This window comes from Gopherus evgoodei, chromosome 3 (genome assembly GCF_007399415.2).
Source record: "Gopherus evgoodei ecotype Sinaloan lineage chromosome 3, rGopEvg1_v1.p, whole genome shotgun sequence".
Lineage (NCBI taxonomy): Eukaryota > Metazoa > Chordata > Testudines > Testudinidae > Gopherus > Gopherus evgoodei.
Genome location: NC_044324.1, coordinates 125,828,830 through 125,848,615, shown reverse-complemented (window position 1 = coordinate 125,848,615; position 19,786 = coordinate 125,828,830). Strand labels below are relative to the sequence as shown.

The 19,786-nt window shown below is 40.6% G+C and overlaps 1 protein-coding gene across 1 annotated transcript in view; it reads right to left on the bottom strand.

Annotated features, from left to right (window-relative positions):
- The window catches only part of ESR1 (estrogen receptor 1), a 177,119-nt gene that overhangs the window by 92,218 nt on the left and 65,115 nt on the right, over positions 1–19,786 (bottom strand). The window contains exon 3 of the mRNA XM_030556594.1: positions 15,480–15,596. Within this exon, the coding sequence (XP_030412454.1) occupies positions 15,480–15,596 (117 nt within the window). The remainder of the gene's footprint in view (positions 1–15,479; positions 15,597–19,786) is intronic.

Below are 19,786 nucleotides of genomic sequence, written 5' to 3'. Positions count from 1 at the left end.
TATTGATTGGTTTGAAATACTAGGATAAATCTCAGGGAAGATTGATTAGTAGGCAGAATGCAACTGAAGCAGTAAAAAAGTTCCTGATAAGCACTTTTTCATAATTCTTCTCTCAGCCACATGTTTGGAGAATTAAGAAATGTATTCCATAGTTATAACCTTTCATATGCATTCAGTCGGAGAGAGAACGAATACATGATGGTGCAGGATGGTATCAGGGCTGGTCCTAGAGCAAATTGTGCCCCAGGCAAAGAGCATCTTTGGTGCTGCCCCTCTATTTGTTTAACTTTTGGATGCCTTATTTTGTATGACATTTGTAGCCCACTTCATGACTTTGATGCACGATTTGCATGCATGATTTATTTCCGTCATATAAGATGATCAGTCTGCATGCTAGGATCTGTAAATCTATATTTATTCATGTCATATGTAAGCAAATAAAAAAAATCCTTGCCTCTAGGCTTACAGAAACTTTTTAATTTTAAGAATAACTGAAATGTACTAATATCAAGAAATTGTACCAGCATTGGGTGGACCAGTATTAAATAGTGTTACAATAGGTGACAGCCTTAGAATCTTAACCGTAGTCCTTTAAATCAAAAGGTCGCTTACAATTACACAATAAAACAAAGTTCACAATATTGCAGCTGGGCTCTCACTTCACTGCATTCTTATATCTCACTAACTAATGGTGACGCCCTGCCCCTTATGCACCCATGAGGACATGGATGACAACATTGTAGGAGGTTCAAGGAAAATGTAGTTCTCAGAAAGTCTGGAAGGTTCCACAAGATTCTACAAAAGTCCAGAACATTCTAGGAGGTTAATGAAAAATTAATCCACATATGGGATACCGGATACATTTTACTTCAAACATTCTATTTTCCCTTTTGTTGCTAACAACAAAAACAGCATCCTGAGCCTGGTGCCCCCTCAAGTGCCCTGGTAATGGGTTGTATGCCACTAAATCTGGCCCTGGATGATATGAGTTTTTGTTAGCATGAATTTGGGATGATCTGTTTTACTCACTAATGACAAAGCAAGGAGAGTCAAATGCAGGGAAACTAAGGAATTCTAAAGCTCTGCACGGAAAAGAAGCCAGTTATCTCTAGAATTCCAAAACTCCATAGGACAGTGCAAGCTACAGATAAACAGAGAACCTACAGTCCCATAAAGTTCTCATTGTATGGAGCAGCTGGTGAGGAAGTTGGTGATCCCACAGAGAACCTAAAATTTGCCCTGACCCTGTTTTTAAAGGAAATTAGCAGATAAATACCTATAATGTTACCTTTGTTAAGGTTGCCTCATTAACATACCTCTTGTCAAGAAATGTCAGACATAAACAGATAAGCAAAGATAAATAAATATCCAAATATCCTTAGTTCATACAATCTTAAACAAATGTACATGTGTAAACCATGAAAAACTGCACAACGAATATTCTTACATCTCTAGTAACAGCCTAGCAGCCATTGCATATGACCAAGTGGCATTTTCAAATAATAAACAAGCACATGTGCAGCTAAGAATCAAGGTTCAATACGAGCTACCCTTTGCTCTGTTTGGAGAACAGATTAAACTTTGTGATGATACTACAATAATCATCCACTCTGCATGTGGGCACAGTGGGTGAATAGAAATTTCAATAAAGAGTCAGATTTCAGCTCCAGCTTCCTTCCAAATGACTATTATAAACAACACTAAGAAAAAATTGTTTTAAGAATACTTTGTCTGCATCGTTTTAATCAATTATTGCTTTAAAATAAGCAATTATTCATATTTGTATTAGTTCCCACCACCTGTACCAATTTGCATGAGAACAGAACAGCGTGTCTAGTAAATGTTATAGAGTCACTTCAGACACAACACAAACAGTTTCATAGCTAAGTTGCTTTCTTTTTATTCACCAATTTCTATTTTTAATAAATTGCTGCACTAGAAGATAATTGCATGACAAACTAGAACATTTGGAACGTTTCCAGTTGTTGCATTAAACATTTGCTTACCCTTGTTTCTGAAAATGCTTTTAATAACTATCTGGCTTTTTTGTTTGGTCTTCTAACATCTCATGAACCTACACTATGAAAAAACAAAGAGCAGCTCCCCTCCACAAAAGACAAAAATCAAAGGGTTTGGAAGTTCCTCACAAGAAAAAAAAGATAGGACCTTCCAAGGATGTTTATTCTGTTCTGTGGTTTCAACTTTTTGTCCTGCCTCAGCATTCCAACCTAGCTAGATGAGACTGAAAGACCAGCATTAGCCCATCTGGATTCAAGTGGGTACTTGGTCCAACAGTAACTGAGAGGATACCAGAGAAGAGTGTCTTTTTGCATCCAATCTTAGGTATTGGAGGTTTCCCTACTCCAGAACTAGATGTAAATTAAAGTTTTTATTATCATGAATTTGGGATGATCTGCTTTACTCACTAGTGACAAAGCAAGGAGTATCAGAAACCCATGGGAAACTAAGAAATTCTATTACTCTACAGAGAGAAGAACCCAGTTATCTGAAGAACTCCAAAACTCCATAGGATGACTCCAAACCCCCAACTGGAATGTTAACTAAAATGATGACAATACTTTAATGTCAACACTAAGTATTGCAAAGCTGATCATTTTAACAGATGGAATGGGGATGGAGTGGAGGACAAGCTCAAGAGTGTCAGAACTGGAAACTGCTGCAGGAAAGGAAAGAAAGGTAAGATTCTTACCTGATACTTTCCTTTCTGCTAGCAACATCTCCCACAATTCTGAAATGTATGGATTATTCCCCTTCTGTCTGTAGTTTCCAGGCAGTTCAGAAATATAGTACAGCCCATGATAGCTATGGCTCCTTCTGTAGCCTGCTGACAGAAGATTCATTCCCATGCTGTGTAAAAAGATTATAGAATACGATTAGTAACAATAACTTCATTACCAACCTGTAAACTATGTATAGTAGGATATGGCCAACCAAACATATAAAAATTAAATATGGTCCCTTGGTTAGGAAGCCAACCACAGAAGGTAGTATTGTGAAAGACACTACTAGCAGAAAGGAAATCATCAGACAAGAAATTTACCTTTCTGCAGCTCAGCATCTCCCACAATTCTAATATATATGGAAAGTAGCAAGCTGTGAACAGAAATAAGGAGTCATAAGAAAAGCAGAGTGAGATAGGGAAGACTTACAACCAAGGTAATTGCCCAAAATGTCATTATAATTATTGGACCTCCCGTTGCAGTGTTTTCCTGCCAAAGGGTACTTCCGCAGAGAACAGAAAGTCAACCTTATAGCACCAGATAAAGGTGTTGATGACATTGTTGTCCTGAAGATTTCTACAATGGAAGCAAGCTCTTTCTGCTCATGAAGTCACGATAGATCTTGGGGAGTGTGCCTTGATGCCATCTGGAACAGAAGCACATGACCTTGTATTGTACATGCATACATAGCTTGATCCATTTTAACTAGTGATAGCTTGGATACCCTGAGCCCCTGCAATTCAGATGAAAGGAGACAAACAAGGAGCTTTTTGCTGATTTAATGTGCTTGACAAAGATCTTCAGCAATCTTCAAACATCTAAAGTGTGCCACAGCTTTTCTATCAGGTGCCGTGGTTTCGGATAGGATGAAGGGGGACAATCTCCTGTGAGGCACAGAAAGAAATTCATTCTAGTCAAGAATAATTTTGGGGTTCTTAACACCACTTTGTCACCATGGATATACAGTAGAGTTTCAGTACAGATAAATCTGCCAGTTTGAAAAAACAAAACAAAAACATTCTCCTAGTAGACACGATGGCAAACAGAAAACAGATTTGGATGGATAGGTAGAATGGAGATATTGAAGTCAGTAGCTCAGAAGGGTGTGTGGTTAGACCTTTCAATGCCAGTGGCAGATCCCACTTAGGAAAGATTGTTCTGACCACAGGTTTAACCAGACTAACTGCTCTGACAAATCTGGATATCTGTCAAGGAATCAGAGGATCCTGCGAATATAATGCTACTTATGCTGACATCTTGTACCTTATAGAGTTGGACTGAAGTCTCTAGTTTACATCTTCCTAAAGAAAGCCCATGGTAACTGGGAAACCAGGATCCTTGGGATTTTCATTGTGTTCGACACCACAAACTAAACCTTGTCAGGTGGAGAAGTAGGCCTTTAGTGCTGAAGCTCATCGAGGAAAGGAGAGTTCCGATCATTTTCGAAGAGAGCTGTGCTAGAACTAATGCTTCCCTCTCAATAGTCAGGTTCTCATTTGAAGGCAGTCTGGATCTGGAAGGAGGAATAGGCCTTGGTAATGGACATCTGGTCTCACTGATAGATGCTACCCCAGTAAGATTTTCAGCTCTATCAGATCAGCAAACTGTGATCTCCTTAGTCAATGCAGAGCTATCACTATCACCTTTGCTTCTTCTCAACTTATCTTCTGGATCTCCTTTCCTAGAAATAGAAAGGGTGAGAACAACTACACCAGGCCTTGTGGCCATCTATGTGAAAAGGCATCTGTCCCCAGTAATTTGGGATCTGCTTCCTTGGTGAAGTACTGTGATATCAGGGTGAAGACTTCCTGATTCAGGCACCATTCTGAATTGCTGACTGTGAATCTGCTGAGCTAGTTTGCTTTTTGGTTCAGCGCTCCTTTTATGTGTACTGCACTAACAGAAGGAAGTTTCCATTCCATTACCTCCATCACTTCTTCGGGAAGAGTTGCACTCCTTGATCCCCCTTGGTTGATGATATATACCACAGTGATCGCATTGTCAGCTGAACCAGAACATAGTCACCCTCCAGATAGTTCTGTAATTTCCATAGGGCAAGATTGACAATTCTGATCTCCAGCAGGTTTATTCTCTGGTTCCTTTCCCTGGGAATCCAAGTACATTCAACTCTCCTGTGCCCCAGATGCACTCCCCATCCTGTGAGGTTGGCATCAGTTGTGTGTGCATGGATCTAAAAGGCACATGGGAAGACCCCTGCAGACATTTGTAGGACTGTCCAGCACATTAGAGTTCAGCACCCTGTTCAGAATCAGTACCTGATCTTGCAGCTGTTCTGGTGAATTGTTCCACAGTTTCATGAGAAAGGCATGGAGGCACCTGATATGGGAATCCTGTACATGAAACCAAGAGGTCCAATAGCTGTAAACACTGAGCTAGGCTCAGCCTTGCACATTTTACCAACATGGATATCAGGTTCCATATCTTGTGGAATCTGTTCAGTGATGGGTAGACCTTTGCCACCACAGAAGCATCTATCTCCACTCCCAGGTGAATTACTTATGTGGAAGAAATCCAGTAGCTCTTCTTAAGGTTTATTGTAAATCCATGTGTTTGAAGCAGATCCAGCATCCATTGCTTGGGCAAGAATTCTGATCAAGATGTCATCTAGGAAGGGATACAGATGAGTGCTGCAAGACCTGAATTTCGCTATTACCACCAGCATCTTGGTAAAGAGCCTGGGGACTATCGAAACAGGAGCATTTGGTACCGGCAGCAGGCCATGCCATATGCAAATCTCAGCAGTCTGTGGTGGCATGGTATATGGGAATGTGGAGAAATTATCCGCTAGATTAGCAGTTTTCAAACTGTGGGTTGGGACCCCAAAGTGGATCACAACCCTGTTTTAATGGGTCACCAGAGCTAGAGTTAGACTGGCTGGGGCCTGGGGACCAAGACCAAGCCCTAGCTGCACTTCCTGGGACTCAGACTTCCACTTCAGTTGGGGGCAGTGGGGCTCAGGTTACAGGCCCCACACCCGGGGCTGAAGTCCTTGGGCTTCAGCTTTGGCCCCCCACCTGGGGCAGCAGGGCTTCGGTGGGCACATGCTTCCATCCCCCTCTCCTGGGTCGTAAAGTAATTTTTGTCGTCAGAATTGGTGTGTGTATGGGAGTTTGAGAATCCCTGTGCTAGATCCACTGAAGCAAGAAACTCCTCTTGGTATAGGGATGCCACCATGAAAGCAAGGATCTCTATCTGGAGTCTCATTTTCTTCATCAGTTTGTTCAGCAGCTTGAGATCCAGGATGGCTCTGACCAGGGCCAGCTCTAGCCATTTCGCCACCCCAAGCACAGCGGCACGCAGCGGGAGGTGCTCTGCAGCTTGACGGTCCAGCGGCTCTGGTGGACCTCCCGCAGGCGTCCCTGCGGAAGCTCCACCAGAGCCACGGGACCAGCGGACCCTCCGCAGGCACACCTGTGGGAGGTCCACCGGAGCTGCCTGCCACCCTTCTGGCAACCGGTAGAGTGCCCCCAGAGGCTTGTCACCCCAAGCACACGCTTGGCGCGCTGGGGCCTGGAGCCGGCCCTGGCTCTGACCCACCCATACACTGCTGGACAATGAAGAAAATGGAATACAGTCCTAAGAATATTTCTTCTGGGGGAACCCTTTCCATTAGCCTATGTCCAAGAGATGCAAGATTTCATTTTATGGGGTCACTCGAGATGGGGGAAATGGATGAAGAGAAGGGGTATGGCCTTTCGTTCAAGGGAGTATCTGCAACTCATTCTCTCTCTTATCCACTTGTCTGTGGTAAATCAAGACCATTCTACTAAGAAATGAGAAATTCTACCTCATAGGTTCAGGTCTCGGCAGAGACATATTTGTTTATCATCATAGTGGGCTCTTAGAAGCTGTGGCTCCACCCCTGGATTTTCCACTTGATACCCTTTTCCAGGGTTTTCCCTTTATATACCTGTTTATTTCCGCTGGTACCTTTGTGAGGATGGATAAAAGGAGTGTTTTTGTCTGTTGATGGCCCTGTATTTCCTCCTTGGAGCACTGAGGGTGGAGGGGAGGGACTGTTTCAGTCTGGTAGTACTCTTTGCCACTACTTGGTTTAGTTTTTCCATAAAAAAGGGGAGAGCCTGGGAATTTAGATGAGCACAGAATATATTTGGAGTGAGCATCAGACTTCTGGGATGAAGCCAGATATGGCTTAAAATCTCACTGCATACATTTTTAGGCCTCTACCACAAAGGCTGATGTTACAGAAATTTTCTTAAGTGTAGACCATTAGTCAGAAAAGTTTAACCTTCAGGGCCTTAAGGTCATCCAACTAGTTCTTGCAAAGCATGTAGCTGCCAAGACTGCTTTAAAAGTGGCTGTCAAGGCCTCAAAATCCCTTTGAGGGTGGTTTCCACCTTTCTAATAGTTGAACGGAATAATCATATATTTAGCTAGAGATGCCCCTAAAGAATCAACCATTGGTATACCTCTAATGGCATTTTTCAGCTCTCGCAACTCATATCTAAATGCATGCCTACTTACGTGTTTATCCTTGTCAGGTTTTTTCCCATTCCTCTATGATCACAATCTGAAAGGATGTGTGCAGCAAGATTGCTGTCTCAGGTGAGACTTTGTACAGCAGGTACTGTATTTGCATTTAGTCTTGCCTTTACCTCCTGTTCAGGCTGGATCAGGATTTTGAATGCAACCTTCTTGCATATGCTTTTGAATATTTAAGGAGGGAAAAAATCCTGTTTGCATTTTTTCCATGTCTTCCTCAGTGCCTGAATCTGAGAGCTTCCCTTCCTCAGTAGATAGCCTTTATTTTCCTTTTTGTTCTTTTTGGATTTTTTAGCCTTTTGGCCCACTTTGCAGGCATTGCTGCCTAGCTGTGGCTAACACATGATCTTTTTGCTGTTTGTTTTATGCAGCATCTTGAGTATTCTAGATACATCTCCCTTCATGTCCTCCCTCTCAGGGTTGCACTTCCCCTTTCTGCAGAATGCGGTTTTATTGCCATAGGTTCCCTGACTTGAACTGGGAAGAAGGGAACTTGGGACCCATTTCAGGGCTCGGGGGGGATACCTGTTAAGGGTTTCTCCCTCACCCCCTCCCCTGGCCTGTTCTGCCTTGGAACTTACCCCAGGCTGGCTGATGTTCTCCTCATCCATAGAGTCTCTCCCTCATTCTGCTCAACACCTCCAGATCAAGCTCTTGTGTGTGGGAATCGTGACTTCTTGGGGCAGGTGGGGACCCAGCATGCCTGCCTGACAGCCCCCGGCCTTAGCAGTGCAAGGGTCAGCTGGCTGAGAACAGGCAGGGCCCAATTTGCCCTCCTCTGAGCCTGTAAAAGCTGCCTCACAAATAGAACACTGCTTGGATTTAAGCTCGTGTTTGCATGACAGATTTACCACATCTTGCGGGGCCAAAGGAGAGGAGTCTGTCAGAGAAGTGTTGCAGCACTGGCTCTGGGTGGATGAGACCATGCCACAGTTCAATATTCAAACCAGGAGAGGGAGAAGAAAATCTGTTTGCTACTGTCTGAAAAATTGGATAAAATAATAAGCTGTCAAAAAAATCTGGAGCAAAGTGAACCACCACTTGATTGTTGCCACAGAGGCAGAAAGATCTGGCAGTAGGCTGAAGAAGGGGGAGTGGCTAGCACAGGTTGTGCTACAGCTTTGAATGGCCTCCTCAAGCTGAAGACAGAAGGGGAACAGCCTATACATATCAGAACCGTGGGAGAGACTGAGCTACAGGAGAACAGGAGAAAAACAAAGACAAGGAAGAAATAAAATAGGTAAACACAGTGGCGATCCAAAGAGGGAGGCATATTTTCCCCACTGAGTGATACTGATTGTGACAATAAATACATAATAGTAATTAAAAGTTTAGTCACTACATACAGGCTAGATTACACCCTTGATCTTTGTGCATCTTCTCATTGACATCCATGGAGATTCTGCTGTGGATGGAAGGGGTAAGGTATCCTAAATGTATGGCTACGTACCATAACTAAAAATGAATTTCACCTTCTCCACCGAATGACTTTGAAAAGCTCTGCTGAAGTGAGTGAAGCTATGCTGATTTATATCAGCTGACACAATGGCCTTACATATGCAAGCAGAAAAGTCTTTACTAATTTATTTATTTAGCATGTCTCAGGGCACTCATTACTTCACGATTTTTGCACTGAATACAATAATTAAGATTTGCATAGCGTCATCTATAGTGGAACTCTGCCATTTACTTTTCTTGGGTTTAGTAGCTCTGCATACTGCTCTCTTATTGTTACTATTATTATTTGTATTACTGTAGCATCAAGGAGCATTACTCATGGATAAGGACCGATTATTGTGAGAAACCTTCTGCCAAAAAGGTGTCTCATGTAGCGTGTCCTGAAAACAGATTGACTCAGTCTCATCTTCTACAATTGGTCATTCTACAGGCAGTCCCCTTGACCAAAAATGCCTTATCTCCAGATCTCGTGTGCGTCCTGTGCACTGTTAGCTGCATTTGCCACAGAGTGCCGGTGCTTCAGTGGTTTTGTTGTAACAGGACTGAATCCATTTGGACCAAAGCCTTACACTAACACGAGAAAGAAAATGGGAGTCAATGGAGGTGCAACAGCACTGGCAGTGCAATGTGTTCTCGGGTGTTTTTTCCTGTTGAGGTGGTATGCTGCACTCCACACAAGTTGGGCTGCAATGCGGCCATCTCTGGTCCCTGATACAGTGAGTTACAATAGTCCAATCTGCAGGTGACAAATGCATGATTCATAAAAACTCATTGGAGATGAAGAGACTTGTTTACTGGCAAATTCTGATGTAATGCTGGCAGACCAAGGTGCTAAGGCCTCTAAGCCCCAACTGAACACTGACAAATGCATAGCTGGAAACCAGTCAGTCTTACCCTTCTTTTTCTAAAATAGGTATTAGGGTTATGAACAGTGTTCAGTGTTAAGACAATGAAATGCTTGCAAGCTGCTGCATGTATTAATTTCATTGAACATCCGTGCGCCATGTTATATGGTTATGGTTTGCATTATAAACCTCTAACTGTGTAACTCACCGAACAGGAAAGAAGCATAAATTAATGTAAAGGCTGGCTTCCTATAGGTGTTGGGTCCTGCCCACACGAAGGCCAACAGAAATCAAATGAGCCACTGTGAAACATCAAAGGATAGATACTTTGTTGATTACTTTCCCTTTGTTGATTACTTCTCCTCCCTGAAGAGGAGATCTGCATTTTGACTTATCCCATCAGCGTGAACTCTAGGGGAAGGGAGTAAAAATCCCTGACAAGAATAAATGGGATCTCTATGCTGTTTGGATTTGGGGAGAGCAAGATTTGCATTAGCAAATGATCTCCATTGCTTGACGTGGGTCAGCCCTAAAGGACTTATAAAGCTTTCTTATTGTAGAAACTTCTACCACCTTTTGGAACCTAAGACTAGAACTCATTTGTCTGCGTATATTTAACCTTGCAAATAAACTCATTTCTTTTTCTTAGTTAATAGGTAGGATTGGTTACAAACATTGGCTTTGGTGTAGTATCTAAGATGCAATAAACCTGGGGTAAGTTACTGGTCCTTTGGAACTCAGAGTAACCTCAATATTGTTGTGATTTCTGGTGTATGGGACCATCTATCACAAAAACGGGCTTTCGTGGGCAGCAAGTACCCATGGATACAGTCTGTGACTCCATGTTGAGGTTGTGAGAGTGCTTGAGGAGTTTGTACTTGATACTTTGTTGATGGAATCTAAGTATAGAATTCACAACCAGTTTGGGATTTGTGCCCTATTTCTTAATAATCTGCCCTGGAGGTTGGTATTTATGCTCCTGGGCCCCTCCAGACAGTCTGACACCTGGAGGAAGGCACTTCTCACTGTTGTAGTTACTTGGACAAACGAATTACTGAGGAGTCCAGTAGGACCTCAAAGGCTTCATGCTATGTCACTGAATGGAAGAAAGAAGATGTCACTGGAAGGAGTGATCAGAGCCTTGACTGGCTCCTTAAAACATTTCGTTCTTCCCACCAATATCACTATGGTGGAAGAGGTATTTGTCTGAGCAGCTTTGATTCTGGTACTGCACTGATTGCCACAAGCACACTGCCACATCTCACCAGTTCACAACCTAACTACCTGCACTCAGTGCACTATACAGGACACTTGCAACCTTATTGGAGCAGGTAAACCCTATCACAGGTTTCTCATGTCTTTGTGTGGGACCCCGGCATAGAGGTGGATGAGCTAGTGATCTCCCACCTGACTATTATGAAACTCATAAAATGTGCTGTGTTTCAGATCAACCTGACTTGAGACCTATAAAAATTAATCTAACAAATACAGGTTTTACATATCAGAATGTGGAACATTTTACCCTTGAAGAAGGAAGGCTCAAAGGTGCTGCTTGTCAGAGAAAAGTCTACGTTAAAGATGTCAGTCACTGGCCTCACTGAAATCCACCTTAAAGACAGCAGTTAGGAAAGAATAGGTGCCAGTCACCAATGCTTCCTAAGGTGGTATGGTCATCTGCTCCAAATGCTTACCAACCTCTTCGTAAGAATCATTTTCAAGTTCTCTCTGCTGCTTTCAAGCACTCCCGGAAGACCTAAAACATGATGGCTGTCCTTCAGAAGTTTTCTACCATGTAACATGCTATGTTTGGCTCAGGACAGAACATCATGGAGGTACATAACTCGTTCAATTACCTCTATGCTGTCCAAGCACAGAATGAGAACTAAGTGACCACCAACGTCTCCATAGAGTTGCTTGGGTGTAATTTGAACTATCAGCTCTGGATCCAGGTGTTATCTTGTCAGGCATTGAAACTTTCTGATGGTAATGGTCATAGGTTCTGAGGAGATATAGAGTCTGGTGGTGAGGGATATTAAGAAGTTTCTACAGGACTGCATTAAAACTGGAGGTTCTCAAATTACTGTCTGTGGACCACTCGTGGTTCACATATAGTGCTTGCTTGCAGTTCACAGAGAATTGGCTGATCACAGGGCATTGGCTCTTCCTATTTTCAGCTATTAAAGTGAGTTAAAAGGCAGCTAAAATACATTAACTGGTTTTCTAATATTTTTCAATATCAGTTGCTACAGTTGCCATAGGGATGTTATGCCATCATGGAAAGGTCCATGGAACTGCAAATGGGAATGATGGTGGCAACAAACAGTCTCTCTATTAAGAGATGGTCCACATTATTAAAAAGTTTGAGAACCCCTGAATTAGGAGGTGGTCAGGGACAAATTTAAATTTAAGAGTAGCAATTCCTTTTTGTCCTAAATTTAATCCCCAGAACTGATGCTAAGACTACACTGCTGCTTAAAAATAGAAGTATATGTACATTGCTGTTGAATATATCACAGGTGAAAAAATTAATAGAATGCATACCTGAGAGGGAAAAGAATATCAAGAAATCTTAACTGAATAGAGATGTACTGGATTATTCTGACAATGAAAGCAATGTAAATATAAATGAATGAAAATATATCGAGTGTAAGGTGCAGCACAAAATGATACAAATATTTTGTATTTGAGAAATAGTGTATGATCATATAGCTGAAAATTATGATATTGCATATATACAAGAGGGCAGAGTTAAGGTAGCAGCTGCAGCCTTAATTGTGATATTTTCTAATTGCTTAAATATATAACCCTAACATTACTTTACTGTATTTTTTTCTTTTGTTTTGCAAGGACTACATTTTTCATGATAGAAATGAACTCCAGCCAGGTGCTCCAGAATATTAAGAGAGAGCCACAATATACACACATTAATTCCATGAATCAATTATCGAAGTTCTATTTCAGTCTGAAGCTAGAAGCCACATGAGGGGAGTAATTGGCTGCTCCTAATCACCAGGATGATAGAAATAATGACAGAGAAAAGCTGGAACATTCTGAATAGCCTAAAATTGGAGTCCTGAGCCAAACGTCTCTCACCTGAAAAAATAAAGAATGAGCACTGGAAACCCTCCCAATGAGTCTGAACATTCAGAAGACATCGTCATCCAGATTTAAGTCTCTGCAAGATACTATTGCTAACACTTCCATTACAAATAGGTTTAAATGAGGTTAGTAATCATTTTTTAAATAAATGTTACTTTAAAATATTTTTCATTAAAACCACACAAACTCTCTTCCTTCCATTTTCAATCAGGTGCATCTAATCTCCAGTTTTATAATTCCCTGCATTTCAAATTTAATTTCACAGTTAAACAATAGAATACCAATTTAAATGTATTAAATATTTTTGGATGTTTTTCCACTTTTTCAATTATATTGATTTCTGTTACAACACAGAATACAAAGTGTACAATGCTCACTTTATATTTATTACAAATATTTGCACTGTAAAAATGATAAACAAATGAAATAGTATTTTTCAATTCACCTCATGCATGTACTGTAGTGCAATCTCTTTATTGTGAAAGCGCAACTTACAAATGTAGATTTTTTTTTTTGGGTTACATAACTGCACTCAAAACCAATATAAAACTTTAGAGCCTACAAGTTCACTCAGTTCTACTTCAGCCGATCACTAAGACAAAAATATATGTTTACATTTACGAGAGAAAATGTTGCCCGTTACTTATTTACAATGTCACCTGAAAGTCAGAACAGGCATTTGCATGGCACCTTTGTAGCTGGCATTGCAAGGTATTTATGTGCCAGATATGGTAAACATTCATATGCCCCTTCATGTTTTGGCCATCCTTCTAGAGGACATGTTTCCATGCTGATGATACTCGTTAAAAAAAAATCTGTTAATTAAATTTATGAATGAACTCCTTGGGGGGAGAATTGTATGTCTCCTGTTTCATTTTACCCACATTCTGCCATTTATTTCTTGTTACAGCAGTCTTGGATGATTTTAATTTTAAGAACACTTTCACTGCAGATCTGCCAAAACACAAAAAAGGTATCAATGTGAGATTTCTAAAAATAGCTACAGGTACTTGACCCAAGGTTTAAGAATCTGAAGTGCCTTCCAAAATCTGAGCAGGACGATGTGTGGAGCATGCTTTCAGAAGCCTTAAAAGAGGAACACTCCAATGTGGAAACCACAGAACTCGAATCACCAAAAAAGAAAATCAACCTTCTGCTGGTAGCATCTGACTCAAATGATGAAAATGAACATGCATTGGTCCGCTCTGCTTTGGATTGTTATCGAGCAGAACCCACTATCAGCATGGATGTATGCCCTCTGGAATGGTGGTTGAAGCATGAAGGAAGATATGAATCTTTAGTGCATCTGGCACGTAAATATCTTGTGATGCTGGCTACAACAGTGCCATGCGAATGCCTGTTCTCATTTTCAGGTGACATAAACAAGAAGCAGGCAGCATTACCGCCTGCAAATTGTAACCACCCCGTCTGTCTGAGGGATTGGCTGAAGTAGGACTGAGTGGACCTGTAGGTGCTAGGGTTTTACACTGTTTTATTTTTAAATGCAGGGTTCTTTTGTACATCATTCTACATTTGTAAGTTCAACTTTTATGATAAACAGGTTGCACAACAGTACTTGTATTAGGTGACTTGAAAAATACTATGTCTTTTTTTACAGTGCAAATATTTGTAATAAAAAAATGAGCACTGTACATGTTGTATTCTATGTTGTTTATTTATAATTTAAATAAAAATATCTGAAAATGTAGAAAACATCCAAAAATATTTAAATAAGTGGCTTTCTATTATTGTTTAACAGCGCAATAAATCATGCGATTAGTCATGATTAATTTTTTTTATCTCTGCCTGTCCCCTCCCCTTGCCTTCTGTCTGTTTCTCGTAACTAAAAGGAGCAGTAATTTAAAGGAGGGAGAGAAGACATCCACTGGGGAAATGCTCAAAAAATTCACTACTAAAACATCCCAAAGGCCTCTTGGAAAGAACCTTTGCTCTGAGAACAGCACAATAAAGGTTATTTGATGGCAGTGTCATCTATTTATAAAACTTTTCCTCTAAACATTAAACACCAGATATCTCTAGTACAATCAGTTTTGGGATGTGCAGCAACTAGTGTTGACATCTAAGACTGATTCTTCTCTCATACCAGCATAACTCCAGTGTCTCAGTGTAATTACTTGTGATTTAGCTCAAGGTATCTGAGATCAGAATCAGGTCCTCAGTATTTCAATACCGGAAAAAGAAATTAATTTAGGTGCATTGCGTGCTGTTGCAGGGTGCTGGAATAATAGCTCTGAAGGTGGCAACCCTTTATTAATCCACAGAAGTAGTACAGTAGGAGCAGCAGTACTGTAAGTTTCTCCAAACTACCCCACCAATGTGCTTAATACTTGACCTAGATAAATGGTAATTAACCATCTGTTCCCATACAACTCTTGTCCTACCCCCAGAAACAGTCCACAAGATGACAATAATGATGCTGGGTTTTACAATATGGATACCTGTCCATTGGGAACTGAACTGAGATCATCAATTTGTTTCACAGAGTGCTGAATGGCATATTGCAGAAAGAAACAACTTTTAGGACTGGATTTCACTCATGATAGCCTGCGGCCAGACAAATCCACTTGTCAGAAAACAAATGAATTATAAAATATTAGGGGTGAAATCCTACCCATACTGAAGTCAATGGCTAAATTTCCATTGACTTTGATTCAGCCAGGATATCACCCTCGTTTTGTCATGTTTGGGGTTTTTGGCCAACAACAATAGTTGCCTCTTTGCTTAACTCTGTTGGTTGTCCAGTTAAGCAGCCATCAGTGCTAAAAAAATGTGTTTGTTGCTGTGTACGTACCACCTTTCATCATTCCAACTTCATAGCACTTTCTCAGCCGACAGGCCTGACAGCTCTTTCTCCTGTTCTTGTCGATGGTGCACTGGTTAGTAGCAGGACACATGTAGTCATTGTGCCCTGTAAAGCCAGAGGAAAAACAAAGTAGAATTAATGAAAAATAGATAATCTCTTAACAGAGTAGTTTCCAGGGTTTCTGTAATACTTTATCTTAATTTCTCTTTGAGTATTTTTCACAACAGCTATAATCATAAGGAAATTGATAGCTTTCCCCCAAACAAGCGTGTTAGGTGTATATTTGTGCTTTATTACGGATGTGTTGGTGGTGGCTCTATAGTGAAGACAGAATCTAAACTTCCACTGTAAGTTCCATTTTAGTATCCCATATCGAAGTACTGTTAGAAATATGCCAACATTTCCTTAATAAAAAGAATGGACACCACAATTCTAATAGTCAAAACAGAGGACTGTCATAGAGTCATAGACTTTATAGTCAGAAGGGACCATTATGATCATCTAGTTTGACCTCTTGCACAACGCAAGCCACAGAATTTCACTCACCCACTCCCACAACAAACCCCTAACCTATGTCTGAGCCACTGAAATCCTCAGATCATGGTTTAAAGATTTCAAGGTGCAGAGAATCCTCCAGCAAGTGACCCGGGCTCCATGCTGCAGAGGAAGGCAAAAAAAACCCAGGGCCTCTACCAATCTACCCTGGAGGAAAATTCCTTCCCGACCTCAAATATGGTGATGAGCTAAGCCTTGAGCATGTGGGCAAGACTCACCAGCCAGTCACCCAGGAAAGAATTCTCTGTAGTAACTCAGATCCCACCCCATCTAACATCCCATCACAGGCCATTGGGCATATTTACCACTAATAGTCAAAGATCAATTAATTGCCAAAATTTGGCTATCCCATCATACCATCCCCTCCATAAACTTATCAAGCTTAGTCTTGAAGCCAGATATGTCTTTTGCCCTCACTACTCCCCTTGGAAGGCTGTTCCAGAACTTCACTCCTCTGATAGTTAGAAACCTTCATCTAATTTCAAGTCTAAACTTCCTGATAGCCAGTTTATATCCATTTGTTCTTATGTCCATATTGGTACTGAGCTTAAATAATTTCTCTTCCGCTCTGGTATTTACCCCTATGATATATTTATAGAGAGGATTCATATCTCCCCTCAGCCTTCTCTTGGTTAGGCTAAATAAGCCGAGCTCTTTGAGTCCCCTTTCATAAGACAGGTTTTCCATTCCTCGGGTCATCCCAGTAGCCCTTCTCTGTACTTGTTCCAGTTTGAATTCATCCTTCTTAAAAATGGGAGACCAGAACTGCACAGACTATTCCAGATGAGGTCTCACCAGTGCCTAATATAATGGTACTAACACCTCCTTATCTCTACTGGAAATACCTCGCCTAATGCATTCCAAGACTGCATTCACTTTTTTCACAGCGATATCACATTGGCAGCTCACGGTCATCCTGTGATCAACCAATACTCTGAGGTCCTTCTCCTCCTCTGTTACTTCTAACTGATGAGTCCCTAAATGCATAACCTTGCACTTTTCACTATTAAATTTCATCTTATTACTATTACTCCTGTTTACAAGGTCATCCAGATCTTCCTGTATGATATCCCGGTCCTTCTCTGTATTGGTAATACCTCCCAGCTTTGTGTAATCCGCAAACTTTATTAGCACACTCCCACTTTTTGTGCCAAGGGCAGTAATAAAAAGATTAAATATGATTGGTCCCAAAACTGATCCTTGAGGAACTCCCCTAGTAACCTATCTCCAACCTGACAGTTCACCGTTCAGTATGACCCATTGTGGTCTCCCCTTTAACCGTTCAATTTTCATATAGATCCCCATCTTTTCCAATTAAACTAATAATTCCCCATGTGGAACCGTGTCAAATGCCTTACTGAAATCAAGGTAAATTAGATCCACTGCATTTCCTTTATCTAAAAAATCTGTTACCTTCTCAAAGAAGGAGATCAGGCTGGTTTGGCATGATCTACCTTTTGTAAAACCATGTTGTGTTTTGTCCCAATTACCATTGACCTCAACGTCTTTAACTACTTTCTCCTTCAAATTTTTTTCCAAGACTTTGCATACTACAGATGTCAAACTAACAGGCCTGCAGTTATCTGGATCACTTTTTTTCTCCTTTCCTAAAAATAGGAACTATGTTAGCAATTCTCCAGTCATACGGTACAACTCCTGAGTTTACAGATTCATTAACAATTCTTGCTAATGGGTTTGCAATTTCATGTGCCAGTTCCTTTAATATTCTTGGATGAAGATTATCTGGGGGCCCCGATTTAGTCCTATTAAGGTGTTCGAGTTTGGCTTCTACCTCGGATGTGATAATATCTACCTCCATATCCTCATTCCTATTTGTCATCCTGCCATTATCTCTAAGCTCTTCATTAGCCTCATTAAAGACTGAGGCAAAGTATTTGTTTAGATATTGGGCCATGCCTAGATTATCCTTAACCTCCATTCCATCCTCAGTGTTTAGCAGTTCCACTGATAGTAGAACTCCTGTGTTCTATTACCAGCTCTATCATTGACTTGAAGTAATTTGGGCAAGTAACTTAGTGCCTCCAGTTTAGCTATCTGGAAAATAGATGAAATATCTACCTACCTCCCACACAGGTCTGTTGGGCGGATTAGGTAACTGATTACAATACTTCACAAAAGGTCCTTGGAATGGAAAGGACCATAGAATATTTTTTAGCACCCACAACACTTTTGGGCAATGAAAAAAGTACATGAAATCATAAAAACATAATACAGAAGTGCCAAATATAAATCAAACAAACAACTAATTGCATTTCATATCTAGGTGGGTTTCAACTTGAGTTAAATTACAAATTTTAAAAGTGACAGTGTTTAATAGAGTATTCCAGCGGTAGTGCCTTTTCACTGTGAGCACCTCTGTATTTGAAACCTGTTGATTCTTGTTGCAGACAGTTACCATATAGTCAAATCTGCCACAATAGAGGTGATTACTTTCCATAGGCTTGTTATCTATTCCTAGTAAGAGGCATTAAATTTATGCACAAGGATTTTTCTTGTCTCACATATTTAAAAAAAAACAAAATCCTACAACTTTCCAGTTATAGAGAAAGTTGCTGAGGATGGAAAACGCTGTCCAAACAGATCTTGCATAGTGTTTTTTATTTTTCCAACTAAACAGGACAAGGTACAGCACAGAATGAAACAATTTTACTGCAGAACTGTTTGTTCCTTATTCAGGTCAGGGATCAGTTTGAGGTAGAGTGGGGTGGGGGCTTGACAGAGGCCTTGGTCTCATCAAACCCTCTATCCTTGATTATACATTAGAAAATACAGAATAAAAACGGCTATCAGATTACGCCAAGAACATCTGCTGCTTTATGCTGCATAATTGGGATCCAATCAAAATCAGCTGCAGAACTGGTAACTTGCTAATATGCTGACAGAAGACCACACACTGCCTGAAATAAATAGGCATATTAATTATTAGAATTAATATTATTTATAAGCCCTGGCTAATAGAGTGGTGTGACTAAAACAACCTGAATCTGCAGGCTGTGCTCCAGGACTGAGCTCAAGAAATATTTCAGAGATACTACCTCAATCTAAGCAAGCCCATTTTAAATTTTCCACTTCCTTCTGGTATTATACAATATGTTTTATATCTGATTCAAAACATTTCACATGTAAAAAAGTCAAGCTGGAAAGAGAACAGTTCCAACCACATAAAGATGTGGTATCTATTAGAAAAAAAAGTAAAGTAACATTAAAAAAAATCTCGTTTTATATGGTCAAGTTAAACAGCAGCAACAAAAAAAATCACTGTAGATCTTGTCCCCATTCCTCAGTCTCAGTTTATAAACTGAATGTGAGAGCACTGAAATGGAGAAAAGAGTGTAAGCATACCCTTTATTGTGAGCTGTATGTGGTGGTGTTGCTTATCTTGACTGTTAAAGATCCCAACTTTGCTCCTACAGTAGTCAACAGGTTAAAACTCACATCGAGACCAGGAGCAGGACCTAGCGCTTCAATTCAGCAAACTACTTAATGATAGACTTAACTTTAAGAAGGGAGGTGGTAGTTCCATTGAGGTCAAAGTTAACATATGCCCAAGTGTTTTGTTGAATTGGGATCTAAACGGTTAATTTTCCTATTGTGGGTGTTTTTTAGAGATATCATGGGTTTACATGGCTCAATCGTTCTTTTTAAAAGTCTGCCTTATTAACTAGTAGTAGTCATAGAATATTCCGTATATTTTACAGCACCTAAAGATGTTCTTGGCA